The sequence below is a fragment of the Sminthopsis crassicaudata genome, chromosome 1 (assembly GCF_048593235.1).
Source record: "Sminthopsis crassicaudata isolate SCR6 chromosome 1, ASM4859323v1, whole genome shotgun sequence".
Lineage (NCBI taxonomy): Eukaryota > Metazoa > Chordata > Mammalia > Dasyuromorphia > Dasyuridae > Sminthopsis > Sminthopsis crassicaudata.
Genome location: NC_133617.1, coordinates 28,488,573 through 28,504,371, shown reverse-complemented (window position 1 = coordinate 28,504,371; position 15,799 = coordinate 28,488,573). Strand labels below are relative to the sequence as shown.

Here is a 15,799-nt window from a genome sequence, read left to right as displayed (position 1 = left end):
GAAAATGGAAGGGCGGCTCATCCGACCAATAAGAGAGCAGCAGTGTCCGCTCATAACGTCTATAGGCTTCCGAGAAAGGGGGCGGGGCTACGGCTGGGACTGGGACTGGGACGGGGTTGGCTGGGGGGAGGTGGAGAAGGGGACGGGTGAAATTTGGCTCGGTGGCGGCTGCGGTGTCCTCTTCCTCTGGGACTGCGAATCCGGGTCGTGCCGCTGGCCCGCGACTGTCAAGGCGGCGCCTAGCAGGAGGTTCGGTTCGGAGGCCGGTTCGCGGTCGCTGCTCGCGGGAGCGTCTCCTGTAAGGATCCAGGGAGAGGTCGGGGGTCGGAGGTCAAAGGGCACGGGAGGGGAGGGGAATACACCCAGCAAAGGGGAGGCCAAACGGACGCCGAGTCCGTGGGGGCCTCCGTCTCCTCATCTCTTCCCAGGATCCTAGATCTAGCGCTGGAAGGGACCTTAGAGATTTTCTAGTCCGTTTTACAGATGAGGAAACTGAGGCAGAAGGAAAGCAGTGTTTTCTGTAGCATCCCCCAGCCTCTGAGCAAACAGGAAGGATTGTAACCCAGGCCCCTTGTTCCAAGCACAGAATACTCTTTCTCCTGTTCTTACCTCCTCTCTCCCTCCCTCTCCCCTCATCCCACCCCATTCCTCCTCCTCTTCTCCTTCAGCCTCCTTAGCGTTTGGGGGCAGGGGCTCCCACATCCACCTGCTCTGGGGAGAAACTGCACCCTGTCCCTGGGCCCCTCCCCCCAGCCCATGAAGGAGAGTGCCCACTGTGCCCTGCCTCTGCCAGGCCTGTGCCCGCTGCCTCATCTCTGGGTGCCTTCCTATTGGAGAGCCCGAGGTCTCAGTGCCCGGCACTGGCCTGATTTCAGGGAGCTTGAAGTGCCCACCTTGGGTCCAGGAGAGCCAGAGGTCGGACATAGGAGGGGTAAATGGCTCTGACCTCTGGGAAATCTTCCTTGTTTAGCTTTGCTGAGTAGGCTGGGCTGGTCTTCCCACATTTAAAATAAACAGTAACTGTAATAAAGTCAGTGCTACATTAGTATCTCTGGAGGAGATACATTAGTATCTCCTTCACTACCTAAGCTGAAAGGCAGCACAGCCTGACTGCTCACCTTCCCTTCCCCACCTCCATCCCCAAGAGGGCCTCAGCCTTGGGACTCTGAGAAATTCTGAGAAATTCCGCCTCTTTCCCATTGCCTGGTGCGCCTCAGGCCTTGATCTGGGGCTAGGGGGGTAAAAACAAAAGCTCTCTGTCTCCGCCCCTCAGCCCATTTGCCATAAACCGGGGGGCCGCATCTGGCCCGAGGGCCGTAGTTTGAGAACCCCTGGTTTAGGCTGTTTCTACTTGACTCCAGAGGGCAGAATTTAGGGGCAACGTGTGCAGCTTGCAGAGAGGGACTCAGTTTTGACAAAAAAAGAGACCACTTCCTAACAGTGAGAGCTATCCAGAAGGGGAATGGGCTGCCTGGGGAGGTGCCTCTGAGCAGAGAGGCTGCAGGACCCCTTGTTCTCACTGGCCGCCCTGAGAGTCTATCACACACCTTAGAATAAGTTGTCAAGCACAGAATTCTGCATTCAGTTCTCCCTGAGCTCCACATCTTTTTCACGATTTCATAAGGGGAGGTAGTGGCCCCTCCTAAGTGCCTGAGTATTTTTATAAGCACTATCTCCTCACAACAACCCAAGGAGGTAGGTGCTTTTATTACATCCCCTTGCCACCAGCAGAAATTGAGGCAGAGAGAGGGTAAATGACTCGGCCAGGATAACCCCCCGCAGTCCGCCTCAGAGGCTCTGCTGGTCCTGCCACAGGGGGTAGGATTGCTTAATTGCTACAGAAGGAAGTGTGGTCAGGGCAGTAAAGTCTTCAAATGTTTTGGGAGCTCCCAGACCGATTTCTCATGCTGGTATATTCCTGTTAAACTTGCTCTATGGCCTTGCCCATTGGGTTCTGTTCCTCACCCGGCTCCCTCCCCTGTGAAAGCTCAGACCTGAGCAGGGAAGGAGAATGAAGTAAGGGCCCATAAATGTGGAGGGCTCTTTGGTCTAGGTCGCTCAAAATAGAGCCATTTTCATGCGTGTTCTTTGCCTTTTCTCTTTCTTATAAAACTTCAGAAGATGCCCCTGATGGCAGAGTCTTTGAGACGCATCTGCAGGGCAGCGGTTTTGAAGAGGAGACTGAGCAAGAGGCTCTTTCAGGCCCTCAGCGCCACATCCTGAAATTGGCCGGAGGGGCGGCCATGGCTGGGAGCGCAGATGATGATGTCCCACTCATCTTGACCTTAGAGGACAGCGGGAGCACCCCGCTGGCACCCTCGGACCGCCTGGGGCCAGAGAATTTGCCCAATGAAAGTAAGGTGGCAGAGGCGGGGGACAGCCTCATTGTCTGTTCTGGGACTGGGGATTGTGGTGTTCAGTGGGAATCTCATGTATCCTCTCTCTGGGGAAGACACTCATTGCCTAATGTTTAATGGGATGACATTATAGGGGCAAAAGCAGTTCTGACTCAGAGACTGCAGGTCAGGTGGCAATGAGGCTGAGCCTTCACCACCTGGGAAAGGTCCCAGAATTAGGAGGGAGAGGATCTGGGCTCCCATGACCCTGAACAAGTCTTTTTTCAAGCTTCTCACCTTTAAATGGAGATAATCTTATTTATACTGCTGACCTCTGAGAGTTGTGTGAGAAAAGTGCTTCGTAAACCAATTTTTAACTTGCCTTTCCTGTATCTTTGCTTTTCTCTTCTGGAACTTGCATTTACTGGAAGAATCAGATGATTCGTGTTATCACCTAATGGTTTCTGGGAACTCTGTCTCCCCAGTTTGTTTGCTCTGTTACCCTAAGGAATGATCCTAGTCAGTCTTCCCCAGCCTAGTGCTCTTTGCAGAAAAGTGGGGGGCATGACTGGTCTTTCCCTAACCCCTGAATTACTGCAAAAGGAATGGGAAAGGGGGGAAAATCTGTTCAAATCTTGTTTGTCCTGAAAGTGGGCTATTGATTTGAGGTTCCAGTTTTTAGAGGATTTCTTGATGTTTTTTTGGTTTTGACGTGACTCAAAGGCTAGCCCAAAGTAGATATAAATAGATGGTGTACTTTAATTTTTAAAATTTAAAGTGGTTTCTGGCAGAATGGGACTGTTTAAAAGCCTTCCTGGTCCTTCCCCTCAGGTCATCTCTCCACGGGGACCGACCTCTGACTGAAGAGAGGTTTAAAATAGCTGATATTTCCTGTCTGGCCTTCCTTCTACCAGACAGTCTGGAATTACCTTACCAACTGAATTTTCTAGTCCTTCTTTAGCTTAGGTTTACTTGAGTGTCTTTAATCAGGACTGAGAATTACTAAGAAACTAAGGCTATAAGAAGGGAAGGAAGAACCCGGATTGGCGTCAAGTTTTCTTGTCCAAACAATTATACTATGGGACATGAGGGGAGCACCTCCCTCCTAGGGAAGTCTCTAATCTACATTGTGAAGGAGAATTGTGTCTCTTAGAAAGGAGAGTATTGCCTGGGGCTTGGTATCCTTGTCCCAGTATGTTTATTCACTTTTCCATTCTCAGAAATGGCCCAGCTGCGTAATCCAATTACTTTTGTTCATCCAGGAAGATGAAATAGTGACCTGTCATCTTCCTACCCCACCCCCCCAGACTGATTTTTCCGCTCACATTACTGAAAGCATGGAAGTGTGGCAGAAATGGCTACTGGCTATGATCATTGGAGTCAGGGGTCAGTGAGAGGTGGCAGAGATTAAGTTACCTTCCGAACTAACTTCAGAAAGTGTTTCTTTCTTTTGCAGCTCTTCTTCTACTGAGAAGGTAAAATGTTACCCCTTGATGCTTAAATGAATTATGGGCTATAACCCGTGACTAGGAAACAAAAGCTAATTTATGGAAGAGTTACATCATAATATATTTATGATAAAACACTTTTGCCTGTATAATCTCACATGAACTTCATAAAATGCCCTAAGAGGGAAATTATAGCAGTATTCTCATTTTACAGTGAAGAAAACGAAATTCAAAGATACATCCCCAGCAGAGATGATATACAAAGTAGAAAAGATGTGTTTTCCATTCAGCAATCACCAGAAATTTGTCATGTTTAACGTTTCTAAATTTTATTCTTGTGCTTTTTTTCTGGTTTGGGGATTTTGGTTAGATTTGTGTAGGTCTGAAAGGGGCATGTTGAAGTCTCTCCTCCTTTCCTCCCCACCCCCACACACTTATTGTTTTGCTGGGTGTCTCTTTAGTTCCATTAGCTTTTCATTAAGTGTTTAGATACTGTGCCACTCAGTCTATACCTATTTGATGTGGATAGTTTATTTTCTGTGATGCATTTAAGCTTAATATAGTTTCTCCCCTTATCAGGTTAAGTGACTTGACCAAAGTCACAAATCTAATGAAGTTTTATTTATATATTTATATATTTTTATATATATATATATATATATATATATATATATATATATATATATATATATATATATATATATATATATATATATATATATATGTATGTATATATATGTATGTATGTATTAGAATCTAGACTGGAAGTCTTATATTGCTGTATTACTATCTTACCCCCCTCTTCCCTCTTGTTTTTCTCCCCTAAACCTGGAACATTCAGTGTTTTTTACCTTGACCTAGTAGATTGCATCTGTCAACTTTCAGAGTGTTTTGGAATTGTATGGAAAGATCAGTAGTGATTCTCAATGGAACATAAGGGGAGCCAGCCTAGATCAAATTTGAACATTTGCAGGCAGGCAGTAGCAGCCATACTCCTGCTATGTGTCTGTGCTGCTGTGTATCCAGAGTTCTGACTGTCCTACCCATGGCTTGTCAACAAGGGAGGTAGGCAGCTGGGTAAATCTCAGAGATCCTGTTCCCTGTGCCAAGAGGAAGATGCCGCCTCCACTGCCTGGTGCGATCTGATACAGATGTTCAGACGCTTTTTTGTATGGCAACATGTCATGATCCCCTTTGGAAGACTTAGGACTCCCATCAGATTAAATTTTTAAATAATTAAAAGAAAAACTAAAATTTAATTAAAGACTAATGAGAATACAGGTGTACTTTTTTTTTTTCCTATCCCATTTCACTGATTCCCTGAAATCTATCCATGGATTCATGGGTAGATTGTCTGTGGCCCCCCAAGTTAGGAATCTTTGATCTAATTTGAAAAAGAACAGGGAAGGCGTTTTTCCCAGACCCTAAATCCCTCAGCTAAAACTGATTGTGGAAAATGCTAATGATTTATGCACAGCCAGAAAGTGGCAAGTTGGTAGCCAATGCAGGACTAAGCAGAGGTTTAATAAAGTGCAGGAAACTGGGCTGCCCTTGAGGAGAGATAGTGGAGTGCCCATTGGATAGGTGGGCTAGCAAAGGCTCCAGGGAGCGCTCAGCATCTTGCGTGGCCCTTGTTGCACCACAAATGGCACTTTGGAGCCAACAAACAGACAGGAGGCCTTTGGGGTCAGCCAATGGCATACAGTCTGTCCTTGCAAAGGACACCTCTATCTTTTTGTATTCCACCTTCAGGAAAACAGAAGGGATCATGGGAACTCACATTTCTCTAATGCCGTAAAGTAGGCAAAGCCCCTTGTTCACAGCAGTCCTTAAAGACACAGTCTAAGAAGGGGTATCCCCATTTTACTGGTAAGGGAACTGCGGCGTAGGGGGTGAAACCCTCTGCCCACAGTCACATGGCTGATCTTGCCCTGATGCTATATCTCGTCAGCATTGTGGTTTTCAAAGACCATTTATTAAGTGGCTAATTACATGTGGCACTGCTCTCAAAAAAACTAAAATGTTTACCAAGACGCCCACCTGGAGGGACTTAGGGAAAAGCCTGAAGCTAGTATCAGAATGGATGGGAAGGTGTTCCTGTGACACATTCATGTAAGGTGCATTCGGGGTCAGAGGTAAACACTGAGAGCCTCACTTGGAGAAAAGAAGTCAAGTCACAGACAACATGGTTGTTTTGTTTTCAAATTGTTGGGTTGGGATTTTGTCCCTTTTTTTTCAAGTGGGAACGCCTGCCATAAATAGTGGCTGCCTGGGGGAGGTGGCCTCCTGGCCAACTCCTAGCGAGGCAAAGAAATCCCCAGTGGTTCTTTCCAGGGGTCCAGAGTGCCCAGCTTCCACTGCAGAATTTGGCATCGTCTGTAAGGGCTGAGAAGTCTCTGGAAACCTTGCCCAACCTTGAGCAGAGACCAGGGGCCACTTGGGGTTTCAAGCTCCCTTTTACTGTGACCCTTCCCAGCCTGTCTGATCCCAGCTGCCACAGTTGGGAGGGGGCTAGGAAATCGTTTTTCCCTCTACCCCACAAGAGCCCGTGAAGTTGCGGAGGTGGCCTTCCTAGACCAGAAGAGGAATGGGGGGAGGGCACAAGGACCCTTGAGGCTGCTTCTCCATCTGGCTGGCAGATAGAACCTGAGACAGGGGGCAAGATGGACCATTCACCCTTCCTCAGTTAATCCCTTCTGTATTGCTTGAAGGCTTTAGGAAATACTTTCCTCTCCATACCCTGTTGGGTAAATTAGTACCAGTGTTATCCCCTTTTTAGACAAGAAAACTGAAGTCTTTCTGTCTATTTTCAGGCTCACATAACTAGTGTCAGGGGAGCAGCCACATGAGCCGTTTCCAGGAGCAGGAAGCCCCACCCCCATCCCCACTGTACTCCCGGCCAGGCAGGGCTTAGAAAGGCCAGGGCAGAGAGCTGTGACTGCCCTGCCAGCATGTGCTCCAGAGGTCCGGTCCCCTTGGTGCACTGGCTGGGCCGGAGATAGTGGCCCAAAGCCTGTGGGACCCTGGCATGGCAGAGTCCTGGACGTGGAGGCGCGTCATGTTTGGCCCCGGCTGGTGGCTGCAGGAGCGAGGAGCAGCACCAGCAGCTGGAGACCCAGCCACAATCAGATTTCCGCTGCTTCCCGGCGAGCGTGGCCAGTGGGCTCCATCGTTGTCGCCGCTCCCGTGGCTTTTTAGGGCCTTGCCAGGGTGGAGTACGCGGGGTCGTCAGGCTTGCTGCGGTGCCAATTAAAATGAGCAAGCTCCAGGCCCGCTGGGCCCGAGCCTCATAACTGAGCCTCGGAGCCTCTCTAGTTCCCTGGCCTTCAGTGTCTCATGGTGGGAGCCTGTCTGTTGCCATGAGCCCCCCTGCCTCGAAATGCTATTTCCCCTTCCAAAGGCGGGCAGCAGCCCCATTTCGATTGTGGCGGCGGCAGCTGTGCCGTGGTTGGAGCGCCGCCGATTCCCCATTGCCTTCGGGGGGTCTGAGTTCACATTTGCTCAGAGAGGGATTCATGAGCCAGAACAGTCAGCGTGTACGCCTTAAAGTCAGTAAAGGGAGCTGGAGAGGTTTTGATGGGTCTCAGCAGGGCATCTCTGGCAGCTTCTGCTTGGAGGACGTGCTCCCCAGGGTCAGCCTCCAGGCCGAGCATGGCTGCCTGCTCCGCTTCTACGGGGGCTCTTCTGTTTCAAGGGGAAATGACCTGTGAAGGTGGGGACCCCCTCCTTGCCAGAGGGGAGCCGGTGTGTGCTCTGCCACGTGGCATTAGGAGGCAGGGAATACACAGGAAGAGCCGGGATCTCCTGGCCCTGCTGCCATGTGCCGCTGGGACCTTGTGGAGGCAGGCCTGTGCAGGAAAGCTTCTTCCTCTTTCTTTTTGGTGGAATCCCTGAGGCTCAGGAAGAGCTCAGTGGGGCCCACATGCCCTAATAACACTGACCCTGCCGTGACCCGGCCAGGCTCTGCTGGTAGACCTCCAGGGCTGGGGAGCCTCACCTCCCAGGGGCCCCCATTCTGTTATGGGACCCTCCTCCCCCTAACGAGTTGCGTCAGTGAATGTAGAGGACCTCGGTCTTGCTTAGTGTTCTGGAAGAGAGATTTCTAAATGAGGAATAATGTAAAAACCCAACTTCCCCTTTATGGGTCGCGTGAGCTCTCTTGGCCCAGAAGCGCAGTACCCCAGGGAGATCCGGCCAGGACAGGCGATGGCCTCCAAGCTTCCTCTCATTGTCATGCCCTTCCCAAAGTCAGACGAGCTTCTAGGGAGAGAAGAACGTGAAAACTGCTCTGCAGAGCTGGTCAGACCAAGACCCACTCTGGGCAGTGAGCGCCGGGTAGCCCGAGTCTCAGGGGGAGGTTTGGGTGGGCTGTTCCCCTCAAAGCCCTTGTGAGCTGGACAACTGGGGTGCTTTCCTCATTTTCCAGTAAGACCCCCAAGAAGGACCCTCTTCTGCTCAGAGGGACCATGAGGTCTTTTTTGTTGGGCAGAAGAAGGGGACCTTGCAGAGGAAGGAGAGGGCAAAAGGGAAGGATACAGAGAGCTGGCAGAAGTTAAGGACGGGCTGTCCTGGAGCAGGGGTGAAATTCAGTCACCTTGAAAGGCCACCTGCCACAAGTTCAACCTCATAGAGGTCTTCTTTTTTTTTTTTTTTTTTGTCTTGTAGATTGAACTGTTAGTGCTTGTGCATGTGTAAGCTGATAATAAAAAAGGAACCAAAATTTTTAAGTTGGAATGATGGGTTAGCAGTCACAGAGCAGATGCTGCGGCCCTTGGGGGCCTTTGCTTCCGTCACAGCTCTGCAGCTGACTGCGGTGGCCCCGGGAGCCTTCACTGGGATGGGGAACCTGGGGGTTGGGATTGGGTGACAGTGAAGGGGACCTGTGATGAGCTGGGCATGTTCCAGGAGCCTGACCGTTACCTAGAAAAGCCCTCCTCTCCCGTCCAGCAAGCCTTCCTTAAGCAAGGGATAGGATCGGGGCTACAAAGAGAAGATGGAGGGGCCAATGTGGGTGTGGAGAGTTGGGTATCTGCAGTCATTTGAGGAAAGAGAGAATGTTGATAACTAAAGGAGAGCAGGAAGATTTCCCAGAGAAGATGGCACTTGAGCCTTGAAGCAGGTGGAGATAAGGAGGGGACAGCCTGTGCCAAGGTATGGAGGTAAGAGTGGAGGGCATCCTTTGGAAATAGTGGCTGCAGGGAAAAATATAGACAGTCAGCTTGGAAAATTCAGGTGGAGCCAGAGTGTCATGTCACTGCTTTTGCTCCATCTTTTGGGGGCTCTCTACCACCTTTGTCTCCTCCCAGAAACCAGAGTGCTAATTTCAAGTGGCACAATGAAGGTCTGGTCACGCCCCCAGCTCTTCTCTGGAGCTAGCTAGCGTTCCCTCTGCCTGGATCATCATATTTCTTTCCTTTTTTCTAAAAAATGAACCTGAGGCTTAATCAGTGTAGGGTTGCTGTTATTCGGTCACTTCAGTCATGCTGACCCCATTTGAGGTTTTCTGGGCAAGAGATACTGGAGCGTTTGCCATTTCCTTCTCCAGCTCATTTGACAGATGAGGAAACTGAGGCAAACAGGATTAATTGACTTGTTCAGTGTCATTTAGTTAGTAAGTCTCTGGGGTCAGATTTGAACTGAGGAGGATGAGTATTCTTGATTTCAGGTCCACACCCTGTGCCATGTAGCACCTAGCGTAGGGAGTTCACTAGAAGTTGTATGGGAAGGAAGGGAGAGTCTCAAACAACGAGCTGGCCGTGCCGGGGTTATGTAGCCGGTGGGTGTCAGAGGCCCATCTAACCGGGAGCCCAGGTCGCAATTCCATACGGCTTCTCCCGCCTTTGAGGGCCACAAGGCCCCCATCTCCACGACTCAGGAGGAGCTTCACTGCATAACGACTGTTGTTCCTCCCACTTTCTCCTCGTTCTCTGAACAAACAGTTCACACGTCACATTACCCAAAAGCCATCTGCAAGGCATTGCTGGCAAAAAGTCTCCATTATAGACTATCCCGTGCAGAAGCATCTTGTTCTGTGTCCCCATCAAGGGTTTGAAAAAAAAATTTTTTTATTAATAGTTTTTATTTACCAGATATTTGTGTGGGCAATTTTACAATGTTGACAATTGCCAAACCTTTTGTTCCAATTTAGGATTGAAATTGTTTAAAATGTGTTAAGGTAGTTAACTATTAAAGGAATCCTTCAGTCAAACCTTTGGTAAAATAGAAAATTCTCTTGTAATTCAAAGAGGATTTGGACTTCTGCCTATTGGACCTTTCTCCAGCAGGCGACTCCTGTGGGCATACTGCTCTTGGAGTGGATGCTCCTAAATTAGGGCAGGAAGATCTGGTGATGTTGGTCGGGGGGCTCAATAAGAACGTTTTGGCGCTTGAATCCAGACACATTTGTGCTTCTCTCTGATGGATGCAGAACGTACCTTTTCTGCGATCGTGCTGGGACTTTTATGGATGCCAAGTGACGTGCCAAGTGCTGAGTCATCCATGGCACCCGATGCCCTGGGAGGGGCCCTCTCTCACATGTTTGTTCTTAGAGTTATTGCCATATAATCTGGAGCCAGAGGACATTGGGATGGGCCAGGACTTTGTTCTGCCAATGGCAGCCTCGGGGACGCTGGCCTTGGTGTCCTGTTGTTCTGGGGATGGCCCAGAGAGTGTCCCATCATTGCTTTGTTTTTCCCCTGATTTCCACATCCCTCACACCAGTCTGGGCCCTATGTCCCACAGCCCATTTCCTGAGCTCCTGCTCCTCCCTTGTTTTCTCTTCTTTTTCTTTCTTTTTTTTTTTTTTCCCCATCATTGAAAGCAAATTCCCACCAGGTCATTGTTCATCTCCAAGATGATGAGCTCGAGCCTCTCATGCAGCCAGAGGTGCTTGCTCCCGCTCTTTAAGTGGTCCTTGAGGAGCTCACCGCCTTCTTCCTGGGCCTTTTTGGTCGGGTTGGGCTTTCTGTTTTTTGAAACGACAAGATCTTACTGCCCAGCCCGTCCTTCCGGGCAATGAGCAGATCAGGTTTATCACCAGCCGAGCACATGGAACCACAGGGAGGGCTTTTCCTGTCCCTGCCCTGCCTTCTCCGGCATCCTGCTGGAGAACAGAGAACACTGAAGAACATGGTCTATTCACATCACTTTAACACGTGCTGAGCACCTACTGCATGCAAAGCGTTTTGTGTAAAACAGGAGGGAGGCATGCTGGGGTCGAGGGGGGAGTGCAGATACATTTGCTGCTTATGGGGTGGCCATCTATTCTTTTGATCACTTGTAGACAATCTCGTCCTTCCATTCCCCAGGAGCACCCACCGCACGTTGGAGGATGCCTTCTCTTCTCAGCTGCTGTTTTTGCTCCTCTTTCTTGCCTTCATCCCAGTGTGCTATATAATTAATTAGCATTCCTAATGTTTCCAAGTGTGTACAGGACAGATGTTCGCCCAGGTGCTGTGCTCTTCACTGAGTAAACAGAGAAAGGTTTGCAAGCACGTGCGCGAGAGAGACGGAGAAAGACACAGAGAGAGAAACAGACAAGAGACAGAGACAGAGAGACAGAGGAGGGGAGGGAAGGAGAGAGATGGAGACAGACTGTGTGTGTGTGTGTGTGTGTGTGTGTGTGTGTGTGTGTGTGTGTGTTGTGCTCTCAGGATTTTGTTCTTTATGAGTCCCCTTTCCTCCAACAAGTTCATTTAGGCAGAAGCAGAGAATGACATGATGAGCAGTTTTGGAGCTTTCCCATCCCACACAAGCCAAAGGGCGAGTGCCCTGACCCCGTCCTGTGCCCGCTGTCTGCCACGTGGGCACATTGCAAGATGGAGAGGACGCCGTTCCCTCTCAGCAGGGCTGGCGATGGGGACTCCGCAGTCACAATGATAGGGATGGTTTCAGGAGCATGGAGAGGTCTCTCTGGGAGGGAAGTCAGTCTTTGGGTTTTTGTGGCGTTTAATTGACATTTCTAACATGCTCTTGGGTTTGCTAAAAGCATGTTATTTCCTTTGAACTTGCCGCAACCTGAAGGGGGCTTGCGTGTTGATATCTCAGTTGTACAAGTGAGGAAGCCAAGGCTGAGAGAGACTGAACCCATCCCCCAGGCTAGTACCACAAGCCGTAGTGTTGGGGAGAGTCTTCTCTAAAGGGGACCGAGGTCTCCCACCTTGCTGAGCACTTGGTTTCTTAGCTCTCCGCCGCCTTCCTCTGACTCTCCAGTGGTGGTCCCTTACAAGGGGGGCTCAGCCTCCGAGACACTGACTTGGACCTTTTCATGTTTTCTGCGGAGCTCCATGGCGGGGCAGGGTTAGAGCAGGCGGGCCTCCATCCCGGCCTCTCCCACAGCTCCCCCTCCCTCTCTCCTCTTTCTCTTTCTGTTATATTTGCCTCCCATCCTCGGGAGCCTCTTCCCGCCCCGTCAGTCCCCAGCACTAATCTCATGCTTCCAGCACCATGGTACAAGCCAGAGGAGGTGGGATAGTAAAGAAGAACTTCCAGGATTAATGATGACCTTGAAGGCCTTTCCTAGTCAGTCCTCCTGCCCCGCCTTCCTCTCACCTCTCCAAGGACTTCTTTCCCTAGAAAGGAACAGGTCACGTGGTTGTTGAGGCTTTGGGCCCCATGATCCCCCAAGAGCCCACATTTGTGAGCCTCAGATTGAAGGTTGAACTCCCTCCTTTTCCCTTTCTTCTTGGGGTGGGAGAGGGCGCCAAGCTGCCGGCGGAGAAGCCTTCCAGGCCTTCGGGAGGTCGGCCTGCTGCTGTTGGGCATTTCCGTGGCCCCTGACGTTTGCCGCAGGGTCTGCCCTCATGTTCATCTGTTCTAATGTGTGCTGCTAACGCAGGCCTTTTGGCTCTCCCTCTTGCTTCCATTTGCCAGAACGTGAAGGGCCAGGCAGAGAATAATGTTCACCCTGCTTCCTTTTGGCAGAATTGCTTCCCGTTGTCTCGAAGACTTTAATCTGGGGACCTTGGGAAGCACAGCCAGTCCCAGAACCCCAGTTCTGTCGTGCTGCTCTACCTAGTCAACCTTGCTGTATTATTACCTCCATCTCCTTTTTCACGATTTTCCCATGGAGTGGGGCTCCCAGTGACAACTGGCAAATGATGGGGATGATTACTTGTTAGCATTCTGGTGGGGACCCGTTTCTAAAGTGCTCGGAGTGTTTTAGAAATATTCTCATTTGTCTGCACGACAGCCCCGTGAAGTTCAACAAGCAGAGTTCTAACTACGAGGAAGCCGAGGGGCGAGGGAGCGGGGCTTGTCCAGAGCCAGAGTGCGCTCATGTCATGGCCTTCTGGGAAAGAAGGGCTGCAGGGAGGGGAGGGGGTTGTGCGTCTGTTGTGTATGTGTGTGGAGCTGCATTTTCTGCCCATCTTCTCTGAAGCCCGGAAGAGAGTAGAACCCGGCCTTGGTCTGGCCCGTGGTCCCCGTCCGGCCAGTGAGGCCGCTCCCACCTCCTCGGCCTCCTAGACTCTGGTTCTCGCGCCAGAGCCCCCAACGATCCGGCCAGTCTTGGCTCCCCTTCTTCAAAATGGAGGGGTTTTGGTGCAAGGAGTTGTTTCCTTCTGCCTGCCTCCCCTCTCCTCGCCTCCCCATCTCTGCTTTATGGCCGGCATATGGAAGCTGTTTCTATTTACTCGGCACCGCTAGGACGTAGCCTGCTGCGCTCCAGCGAACGGAAACCTTGGATTCCCTGCAGGCTCGTTTCTGAGGCTGCATGCAAAGCGGCCAGCTGTTTTGCTGGGAGCGTCTGGGCCGTGTTACATCAGCGTGGAGGAAGCGTTACCATCTGTGCAGACAGGTCATCCCAGTTTGCTTCTGCCTGCCCTTTGTACCGTGAACCTTTCTAATACTTTGTTTTGGGTTGGGATTTAAAATAAAATGTTAAGCTTTGCCAGTTCAGCATGGTATGATATCCTTCCCCCTGTAGCCACCCCTCCACCCGACTGGCTTTTTATGTTCACTTATTTAGGCCGATTGCCATGACTACGGGGAAGCGGAGTTTTGGCTTGGAGTACAGAGGAACTTTCTAAAGCTTTTGCTTAGTTCAGAAGTGGGCTGGGTTGCCTCTTTGTGAGGTGGTGAGCTCCCTGTTACCGTCTGGGTGCAAACGCGGGAAGGGCACCTTCCCACTTGTCAGGGGGTTGTAGCCAACTTCCCTCTGGAAGGTGGCTCTCCACTATGTAACTGATTCGGGAAGGAAGGAGGAATAGATGTTGGAATCAGCTCCTTCCCAAAACCCGTTGAACTGCTCAGGCCGGAGAAGCCAGAAGCTGCCAGTCCCACAGAAGAGCACCAGCAGAGTGGGAACAAAATGTTTCCCTCTGTCCGACTTTCCCTGAAGGCCTGAAAAAGGATCACCTTCTTGCCAAGAATCCTCCCCAGCGGCTGCCCTTGGCCTTTTGAAGAACTCGAGCGAGCAGGGGAACAGAGACCCGGCTGCAGGCCAGGAGAGGCAGCTTTCCCTGCTCCCCAGTCCTCCTCCTTCCTCCCTCCCTCCTTCCCCCACCTCTTCTCCAGCTTCCAGCTTGGGGCCCTCCCAGCAAAGGCAGACATGCGGAGGAGCGAGCAACCCACCACCTGCCTAGCGGGGACAACACAGAGCGAGCTGTCCGAGAGGCCCATGGTCAGGTCCTCCTATCTCGTGGAGCCGGGCTCCCATGGTAGGCCCCGTGCGGGAAACAGGATGGAGCGAGGGCAAGGTTGTGGCCTCGGTGATTGGGGAGCGGTTGAAGGAAGGCAAACCCACCCTCTGAGGGATTATGAAACCACAGCTGGAGGTTGGAGTCTTGGTTTTGAATGTGAGCATTAATCATTGATAGTGTGATCTAATGGAAAGGGTGGTCAGAAAACCTGTGCCTGAGGCGCAGCTCTGCCCTTCACCTCCTGAAAAGTGAGGGGCTTGGGCAAATGCCCTCTGAGGACCCAGCTCCAGATTTGCTGTGATCTGAGGCTCTGTCCTGTGGAACTCCCTTCTAGGTCTAGAGCAATGACTGAGTTGCTTGGGCTTAGCCAGTGGGAAGCGGTGAGCCCCATGGCTTGGGCGTCCTCCTGGGAAGGGCTTAGGCCTGTGCCTGCCCTTGGAGTGTGACAGGGATTGAACAGAAGAATCTGGTGGGCCCGGAAGGGAGATCTGGGGAAGGGGTCTGAGGGGTACACACTGCTCCGGCTGGCGGGGGTGCTGTCCTCAGGGGGGGTGCTGAATGCTGATCACTTAGCTACTTCTCTCTCCTCTCAGCCAAGATCCATGAGGGCAGCCGCCTTACCTGCCAGGGATGCTTCCCTTTCACACAGAGCCAGAGGGTTGGGTGGGTGTGAGCTATTATTCTTGGTGGAGATATGGTAATGACAGTGGGGGAGACTGGTCTTCCCCTTCTCCATGTGGCAGTCCTAGATGGAGAGCTAAAATACAATCCCTGCTCTGAACTAGTGATTGAGCCAAGTCATGGTTTTCAAGAATGAAATGGGCCCAATAGTCAGGAGGATACTGGAAAAAAATCACCGGAACAGTTTGGGAACTTTCCACCCTGCTTGGACTGGGCCTGTGATGAAAGTTATTTTTTGGAGACGTCTCCAAGTCACTCACTTGTCATTTTCCCAATGCAAAACAGCCTTAGCCATCCCAGAGCAAGAGAAGTGGGGCTTCAGTGCTGGAATCCGGGGGGTGGAGTTTGTGACTCTCTGGGCTAGGAGGAGACAACATCTGACTGGGGTGGGCGTCTTCATTCTCCTAGACACGGTGCCAGGCAGAGAGAGGGTAGCGGAGTGCCCGGCATGCGTGACCCACCTCTTCGGGGTCAGCGCAGATTTATGCATTCACCATCCAGAGTGCCAGCTGGGCCCTCACGCGGCATGGAGATCGCTGTTTAGTTTTGGGGGCACTGGTAGCCCGATGAGTTTGAGCCAAGATGACAAGGGCAGAATCACAGGCAAGTCCTCCCGCGGGCCCGTTAGTCATTCTGCCGCACGGCCACGGTCTGTCCCCTCGTTCCGGCCAGCTGCCTCCCCCACGTGTGTTAT

The 15,799-nt window shown here is 51.2% G+C and overlaps 1 protein-coding gene across 2 annotated transcripts in view; it reads left to right on the top strand.

The window, feature by feature from the left end:
* Nucleotides 1–107: 107 nt before the first annotated feature.
* Nucleotides 108–15,799, top strand: part of TPCN1 (two pore segment channel 1) — a 46,902-nt gene continuing 31,210 nt past the window's right edge. For both annotated transcript variants that reach the window (XM_074297111.1, XM_074297103.1), the window contains exons 1-2: nucleotides 108–298; nucleotides 2,119–2,355. In XM_074297111.1, coding sequence (XP_074153212.1) covers nucleotides 2,244–2,355 — 112 coding nt within the window. In that variant the 5' untranslated portion in view covers nucleotides 108–298; nucleotides 2,119–2,243. The remainder of the gene's footprint in view (nucleotides 299–2,118; nucleotides 2,356–15,799) is intronic.